The sequence below is a fragment of the Tachysurus vachellii genome, chromosome 21, assembly GCF_030014155.1.
Source record: "Tachysurus vachellii isolate PV-2020 chromosome 21, HZAU_Pvac_v1, whole genome shotgun sequence".
NCBI lineage: Eukaryota > Metazoa > Chordata > Actinopteri > Siluriformes > Bagridae > Tachysurus > Tachysurus vachellii.
In genome coordinates this window covers 15,942,604-15,951,595 of record NC_083480.1, presented here as the reverse complement: position 1 = coordinate 15,951,595, position 8,992 = coordinate 15,942,604, and the positions used below count along the sequence as shown (strand labels likewise).

General features: G+C 41.2%; 1 protein-coding gene across 1 annotated transcript; it reads left to right on the top strand.

The window, feature by feature from the left end:
* Nucleotides 1-660: 660 nt before the first annotated feature.
* On the top strand, nt 661-6,901 carry LOC132837559 (zinc-binding protein A33). Its single transcript, XM_060857286.1, has 6 exons — nt 661-1,240; nt 3,060-3,155; nt 3,232-3,462; nt 3,616-3,638; nt 4,519-4,637; nt 6,334-6,901. Exons 1-6 carry the CDS (start codon nt 671-673, stop codon nt 6,870-6,872), a joined length of 1,578 nt encoding a protein of 525 aa, XP_060713269.1. The 5' UTR covers nt 661-670; the 3' UTR covers nt 6,873-6,901.
* Nucleotides 6,902-8,992: the final 2,091 nt, after the last annotated feature.

The following is an 8,992-nucleotide window of genomic DNA, read 5'->3' as shown; positions in this document are numbered from 1 at the left end:
TTCAGAGGATTTCATCATCAGGGTTAAAACTAGAGCTACATTTCTGTCTGTTGTCATGATTCACACCCTGTTCAATTCTCCTACAACACAAAGACGACAGAAAAACCAAAAAAAAAGGGGATTTCCGCATTGATACTGTACCATAAAAGAACCATGTCTGCTTCCCCAGAAGAACCTTACACTACAAAGAGAACCTTTTTACTTATTGTCATAAAGAACATCATTGCTGTCTAAAGAAGGTTTTTTCCATGGATGTTAAAGGTTCTTCCTAGAACCAAAACCCCTTGACAAAGAGCCACTTAAGAACCTGAACAGGTTTAAATGAGTTCAAACCAAATTAAGTCAAAAACATGTGTGTGCAACTTTCTAAAAGGGAAATGTCATCGCACTAAAACACTTTCTGATGTTCGAGACTAATGAATTGTGCATTTGTTGGCAGTTTTTCCTTTATTTCTGAAGTAATATAAAAATACATTGTATGTATGTATTTTGAGTCTCTGTACACATTCATGCTGCTCAATATAAATGACCATTAAAACTGATGGCAAATTAATGATTAATGAGAAATGCAAACCTGCCCCATACTGGGCAACAAGATAGTTTCACATGAATCCACAGTCAAATTCACAGTCGAATCATCAAGAGACTTGAACTTCCTGTTTTGTGCCTCATGTGCTACTCCTCCCTCTCTGCTCTTCCTGAACATTCAAAAGCAGCTCAAAGGAGCTTTCCAAAACCTGCCGAGCGAGGCGAGCTCGCCCTGTCGTTGCAGACCCGCGTGCCGAAGGTGACAACACAACACGTTGGCTGCCAGTATGACAGAAGCGTCTCGGGTGTGACCATGTCGTCCAAGTTGCCCGAAGAGGACCTGACGTGTCCTGTGTGCTGTGACATCTTCACCGATCCTGTCCTGCTCTCATGCAGCCACAGCTTCTGCCGGTCCTGCCTGCAGAACTTTTGGGAGACCTCGGTTTCCCGGAGCTGCCCCATTTGCAGGAGGAAAGCCTCAAGAAAGGAGCCTCCAAGCAACCTGGCTTTGAGGAACCTGTGCGAGGCCTTTGTGGAAACCCAGAACTGGAGGTGTGAGAACGAGAAGAAGGCGGCGTGCCCGCAGCACGGCGAGAAGCTGAAGCTCTTCTGCATAGACGACCAACAGCCCATCTGCGTGGTGTGCCAAGCCTCGAGAATGCACAAGGGTCACGAGTGCGCTCCCACAGACGAGGCCGCTCTGGACTGTAAGGTACTGTTAGGACAGAGGCGCTTTGTGCTGCACTGCTCTGTTGCTACATTGTGTCTGAAAAAAAAAAAAAAAACGCTGCTCCAAAAGGATTTGGTGTGGTTGCTCGAGAGAATGTTGTTAATCAAGTCGAGTCTGACACAATCTCAGCGTGCTCTGGCGGTCGATTACGCGCCGAGGCATTCCAGCAGCACCTCGCCAGCTCACATCTGCGTTTTGTACCTTGCGAACTTGAACGTTCTTGAAGTAAATCCACTTGCACATGTGTTTGACTTAGAACTAGAAGGATTGCATTTTTAAACACATATTTTGGAAGCAGAAAATCTTGTTTCTGGAAGCAGCAGTCGGGGGTAAACCTGGTGCAACACACTGTATTACCTTCTAGATTAACATGGATTTTATCATTTAACTCTTTTTACCACAGACCTGTTTGTGTTGCGTCCGTGTTGATGAGCGAACGTCTTCCTCATGTCTCACTCCACAGTGGTGTTAATATAAAGCTCATATAAAAGTAGACACTCAGGACTTTGTAGAGTTTCATCAGGATTTGTTTTTATCTACAGAAATAGTTTATAGTAATAGTATATCTTTATATCTAGAGGTGATATATTCATAGAAAAGATCTAGAAAAACAAAAATGGTTCTTTTTTTTTGTATCTTCAGAGTAAATGTTGATATCAAACCCATTTCTGCTCTCTGAGACGCTCCGAGTGTTTGTTCGTCTAAAAAGCAGCTCAGATTTCTCTTTAACACTAAAATTCAGTGTAAGATCATCAACAGTGGGACAAACACACGTCTAAAACACACTGAAAGAACAACAGACCCCTGATTTATTTTAGATCAGACTCACAGACACAACATCAGATGTTTATTTATACTGACTAAACTGACTGGTGTAAAGGAAATCCAGTAACATGATAAAAAGGGTTCAATCCCTCTGTAGTACTAGTCAGTGTTGTTATGTAACGGAGTACAAATACTTCGTTACTGTACTTAAGTAGAAATTATGCGGAAATTTATGCCATCTTTTATGCGGAAAGCCGCAAAGACGGCAACCAAAAGCAGTGAAATGTCACTATTCTTATTACCAGAGTTGTAGCACAAACAAAATATTAATGCAAACAATCCATTCAATACTAAATAAAAATAACATTTATTGATTTGGTCTTTGTCTTGTGAATATTAGTTTATTAATGACTGCATTCATTGGACACACTGTTTGTAGAGAACGCACACATACATGAACTGATCTGATTCAAGACTGACATCATTACATCATGCATAAAATTTTGGTGTCCACTTTTGCCATTTAATAACACCATAACTTTTGGCTTACTATGTAGTTATATAATATATAATATAAAACTCTTCTTGTTTTAAATTCTCACTGAGGGCTAAAAACCCCCTAAAGATGAGACCCTAGAACCGCCCCTGATCTTATGTCTACAGAAAATCACTCAAATTTTACTTTTTACTTTTACTTCAAATACTTAAGTACATTAAATATCAGAAAATGACTTTTGATACTTAAGTACAGTAAATATCAGATACTTTAAGACTTTTACTTGAGTAATATTCTAAAAGGTGACTTTCACTTCTACCAAAGTCTTTTTCTAGTACGATACTTGTACTTTTACTCAAGTATTGCTTTCTACTACTTTATATACAGTAACACTGGTACTAGTGCATGCTGTGGGTGGCTCCGAACCTGGGGCTCTTCTCCTTAAAGTGTGAACATCTTAAAAATTGAAATACATTTTTCTTTGTATGAATTGTGCTTTCACTTTAATTCGCAAAATGTTTTCTGCTCCCATGTTTACAGGAACAACTCGTGTCTGCTCTGAAGACACTGAAAGACAAGCTGGATGTCGTGATGAAGCTCAAAATCACTTCAGCTATGACACTCGAGCATATCCAGGTAGTGTTTTATTAAATTGACATAAAAACAAAAAAAAAAATACAAATAAAACAAACTGAGATTCTGTGTGCTTTAGAGTCAGGCCCAGCTAATCGAGACTCAAATGAAACATCAGTTCATGATGCTTCACCGGTTTCTGCGTGAGGAAGAGGAGGCTCGGCTCGCCGCGCTAAAAGAGGAAGAGACGAAGAAGGTCCTTGCTGTAAAGAGAAGAGACGAAGAGCTGACGAACAGGATCTCTTCTCTCTCAGACATCATCAATCGCACGGAGCAGGAGATCGTTGCTGGCGATTTGAAGCTGCTGCAGGTATAAATATCTCCAACGTTTCCTCTGGAACTTTTCTTTCCCTGGAACAGGATAAAGATGTCTGAGATGTGTTGACCTGCTGCCAGGAGACTTATCTTCTGTAACTTGTGTTCAATGATTCAGTGTTCAATCCTGTTTTGTTTCCTTTCACAGAACTTCAGATCTGCCATGATGAGGTATGTGGACATTTCTGTGTAAAAAAAATAAATAAAATAATTCAGTGTTGTTTATTGAAATATTGTTGAATGTGTTTAGTGAAGGGGGGCACGGTGGCTTAGTGGTTAGCACGTTCGCCTCACACCGAGGGTTGGGGGTTCGATTCCCGCCTCCACCTTGTGTGTGTGGCGTTTGCATGTTCTCCCTGTGCCTCGGGGGTTTCCTCCGGGTACTCCGGTTTCCTCCCCCGGTCCAAAGACATGCATGGTAGGTTGATTGGCATCTCTGGAAAATTGTCCGTAGTGTGTGATTGTGTGAGTGAATGAGTGTGTGTGTGTGTGTGTGTGTGTGTGTGTGCCCTGCGATGGGTTGGCACACCGTCCAGGGTGTATCCTGCCTTGATGCCCGATGACGCCTGAGATAGGCACAGGCTTCCCGTGACCCGAGAGTAGTTGAATGAATGAATGACGGTAGGTTGATTGACATCTCTGGAAAATTGTCTGTAGTGTGTGATTGTGTGAGTGAATGAGTGTGTGTGTGTGTGCCCTGTGATGGGTTGGCACTCCGTCCAGGGTGTATCCTGCCTTGATGCCCGATGACGCCTGAGATAGGCACAGGCTCCCCGTGACCCGAGGTAGTTCGGATAAGCGGTAGAAGATGAATGAATGAATAATCAGGTTTGATTCATCCAGCTCAAAGTCCCACAATGCAATGCAGCTATCAGGCAGAGACTCGACAAGCTCGCTAGTGATCTGTAAACATGGCACAAAGGTTGAAACGTAGAGTTTGTAGAAATCAGCATGAAGCAGAAGAGCATTGTGGGAAGTGAAGGGTTAACTAAACTGTACCCAGACCACCATCAGACGACAGAAAGCTGATTTTACTAAACATTTTCTGCAGAACTCGGAGCTCGGCACCAAATCCAGAGGGGTTTTATGGGGCGTTAATAGACGAAGCCGAGCACCTGAGTAACCTGAAGTTCAGGGTCTGGGAGAAGATGCAGGAAGTTGCTCCTTACTGTAAGTACTGTAAGATCCACAACATGGCAGCCGGGGCGTGATGGAGGAAGCTGAATCGTCTCTAACGTTATTATTCACACCTGCAGTATATATACATGTAAAAGCTTGAGTTTTCTTCCACTTATAACACAGATGTATAACAACAATGTCATGTTTTATTGATTCAACAACAACATTTTGTTCTCTATAATAAAACGTTTATAGTTATTATTATTATTATTATTGTGTCCATAAAACAAGTTCCTGTTATATCTTATGTTATAGAACCAGTAATCCAGACCCCCCCCACCCACCAGCCCCCGTCTGTCTGTCTCTCTTCAGTCTGTGTTTCTCATTATATCTCACTGTCAATGTCTCTAGGTGTCTATCTCTTCTTCTCACTCTCACTCTATGTGTTTATCTCTGTCTGTCTGTCAGTCTGTCTGACTGTCTGTCTGTCAGTCTGTCTGTCTGTCTGTCTGTCAGTCTGTCTCTCTCTCTCTCTTTCTTTCTTTCTTTCTTTCTTTCTTTCTTTCTCTCTCTCTCTCTCTGTGTCTTTCTTTCTTTCTTTCTTTCTTTCTTTCTTTCTTTCTTTCTTTCTTTCTTTCTCTCTCTCTCTCTCTCTCTCTCTCTCTCTGTCTCTGTATCTCTCTTTCTTTCTTTCTTTCTTTCTCTCTCTCTCTCTCTCTCTCTCTCTCTCTCTCTCTCTCTCTCTCTCTCTCTCTCTTTCTCTGTATCTCTCTTTCTTTCTTTCTTTCTTTCTTTCTTTCTCTCTCTCCCTTTCTTTCTTTCTCTCTCTCTCTCTCTCTCTTTCTCTCTTTCTTTCTTTCTTTCTTTCTTTCTTTCTTTCTTTCTTTCTTTCTCTCTTTCTTTCTTTCTTTCTTTCTCTCTCTCTCTCTCTCTCTCTCTCTCTCTCTCTCTCTCTCTCTCTCTCTCTCTCTCTCTCTCTCTCTCTCTCTCTCTTCTCCTGCCTCTGTAGCTGTTCCAGTCTCACTCTCTCACTCTCTCTGTGTCTATTTCTCTCTTACCTCTCTCTGTCTGTCTGTCTGTCTGTCTGTCTGTCTGTGTCTGTGACTGTCTCTATATCTGTCTTGCTCTATCCCCCAAAACAAACCAAAACAAACCAAACCAAAACAAAACAAACCAAACCAAACCAAACCAAAACAAAACAAAACAAAACAAAACAAAACAAAACAAAACAAAACAAAACAAAACAAAACAAAACAAAACAAAACAAAAAACACTGTGACTAAAACACTGGAGACTCCTTCAGTAGATGTAAATTAAAGCTTGTGTAGAGAAACTTCACCTTATCAATGTTAACCTTAATGTTTTGGTCGATTAATTAACAACACACACGTATCTGATTTCCATTTATTTTTAATCAACATTAACTGGACGATTTGACTGAAAGAACTTACGTTGAAAAGCTAGTGCAGAGATATAAAAGGTGTCAAATTTAACATCCATCCCATCATCACAAGGCGAGGAGCCGAATCCCTTCCGTTCACGTGTGTGGAACATGAGTACAGAACACTGAAGTATTCTAGTAGTATTCTGATAAAAAGCACAAAAACAAGCCACAGTAAAATAAAGAATTTTTGGCTGCAACAATTACAAAAAATCTTTGAACATGAAGCAAACTAAGTATGTTTCAGTCATCAAACATGGCCGACCAGCATCTTATTTACGTTCTGAATCTTCATTCCTCACTCAGGTCCTGTGACTCTGGACCCGAACACAGTGCACCCTTGTCTCAGGCTGTCAGAAGACCTCAGCGGCGTCCATTACAGCAGCTCGGGTCGTCCTCTTCCCACCAATCCTGAGCGCTTCTGTGTGAGCGCGGAGGTCCTCGGCTCCACAGACATCTGCTCCGGGACGCACGCCTGGGAGGTGGAGCTGGGAGAGAGCGATGACTGGATCCTGGGTGTAGCCAGCGTGTCTGTTAAAAGGGACCTGGAGGTACCGGCACGCCCGGAGAACGGGTTCTGGACTCTGTGTATGCGGGATGGAGAGTACAGAGCCATGGAGTCTCCTGTTAAGACATTGAAGGTGGATAAGAAGCTGGAGAGAGTGCGAGTGGAGGTGGACTGGGACACAGGGGAGGTTTGTTTCTCTTGTCCTGATGATGGACAAATCCTGCACAGGTTCAAGCAGGTGTTCAAGGACAAGGTGGTGCCGTATTTCTACACACAGAGCGAAAAGCCTCTCAGGATTCTACCACAGCTGGTGATGATTTCAGTAAAGAACAACTGAGATTTATGGAATAAATGTGTTAACAGGAAGTAGATTATGCTTAGCATGCTGATATGAGGGACTGAGAAGAAGGTTATGAGATCAGTCCTCACCACTGAAAAGCTGCCAGTGTTGAACAAATCCTCACCTGCACTTTGGAGGTAAAGGTCAGACAATGAAAAAAGTTTTCTTCTTCCTGTTTACATCCTGTCTGACGACTCATTCACAAAATCGTACAAACCAGCGGCACTGAATCTTTAAAGTCGCCCAAAACACAAAGAAGGAATTTAGATTTTATGAATTTGTATGTGATTGTGAACACGCTGGCTTATTTACGATACCGCGGCATGTCCTCTGGTGCTCGTTGGCATATTAGAATCTGATTGGCCCTTGTATTTTATAACGTAATAACCCCTCAGCACTAATACATACTATATATTTCACTCAGATATTTAGCATCCTTTGAAGTATGAGATCACTTGTCTTCAGAAAACAGTTTATCCTGGTCAGGGTCCGGAGTCGTTCCTGGGAACGCTGGACGTGAGACGCGAATGCACCTGGGATGAGACGCTGGTCTGTTGTAGGGCATCATTCACTCACATTCACACCAAGAGCCTAGAGACACCTACACGTGTGCTTTTGCAATGTGAGAGGAAACTGGAGTAGTAATAATAATAATAATAATAATAATAATAATAATAATAATAATAATAATAGGGGGGCACGGTGGCTTAGTGGTTAGCACGTTCGACTCACACCTCCAGGGTTGGGGGTTCGATTCCCGCCTCCACCTTGTGTGTGTGGAGTTTGCATGTTCTCCCTGTGCCTCGGGGGTTTCCTCCGGGTACTCCGGTTTCCTCCCCCGGTCCAAAGACATGCATGGTAGGTTGATTGGCATCTCTGGAAAATTGTCCGTAGTGTGTGATTGTGTGAGTGAATGAGTGTGTGTGTGTGTGTGTGTGTGTGTGTGCCCTGCGATGGGTTGGCACGCCGTCCAGGGTGTATCCTGCCTTGATGCCCGATGATGCCTGAGATAGGCACAGGCTCCCCGTGACCCGAGAGTAGTTGAATGAATGAATGAATAATAATAATAATAATAATAATAATAATAATAATAATAATAATAATAATAATAATAATAATAATGTGATCATTGTGGAGCATGATTTTTTTTATACACACGTTTACTTACTAATAATAATATTTTTAATGTAAACATGTTTTTATTTTCTCACTGCTCCTGCACAGCTACTTGAATAAAAACAGTACAAGTTGTGTGTTTCAGATCTAATTTATTTGTCATTACATGATTTTTTTGAACGACTCAAATATATAAATATCACCCTGTGTCCGGAAACTGCGCATAAATATATAACACGTTATAGAGTAGGTTTATAGTTTACAAAACCTGACAACAGAACAGATTTGGATAATGATGGCTATGAGCATGTGTGACCACACGATGGCGCCAAAACTACAGAAATAAAACGGTTTAATCTCGGTCTTGTGTCTCAGATCATTAAATTGTGTTTGTTGAACAGTTTTGGGGTTAAAAGTTATTCAGTGGCTTGTAAATGCTAATGCGAGGAATTCTGGAATGTATTATAAAATATAAAATATAAATTGCACATGTAAGTTCTACACACAATTACTGGCACATGTATAGAGAAGGGGCCAAAAAACCCTCGAATTTTGATAAACAAACAAACAAATAAATAATTAGATTTTTTTAAAACTAAATTAATAAAAACAAAAGAAAAAATGAATTAATAAAAATGTTAATTAATTCCTGATTGATTGTTAATACCATAATTTAGAAAATGTGTAATAATTGAATAATTTATGAACAAAATAGAGTATAAATATATGATATATCCACCCATCCACCCAACCATCCATCCATCCATCCATCCATCCATCCATCCAGCAAACCACACAACAATCCACCCATTCATCCATCCATCCACCCATCCATCCATCCACCCATCCATCCATTCATCTGTCTATCCAGATTCTGTACCACTCTCCTTCACAGGGTGTCAGGGATAAGCTGAAGTCTATCCCAAGGGACTCGGGGCACAATATAGTCACACATCCATTCACTCACTATATACAATTTAGAAATGCCAATCATCCTACAA

Coding starts and splice junctions, on each gene's coding strand:
- LOC132837559 (XM_060857286.1), top strand. CDS start 671: ATGTGCTACTCCTCCCTCTCTGCTCTTCCTGAACATTCAAAAGCAGCT. Junction 3,639..4,518: donor TTCAGATCTGCCATGATGAG/GTATGTGGACAT, acceptor CATTTTCTGCAG/AACTCGGAGCTCGGCACCAA. Junction 4,638..6,333: donor GCAGGAAGTTGCTCCTTACT/GTAAGTACTGTA, acceptor TTCCTCACTCAG/GTCCTGTGACTCTGGACCCG.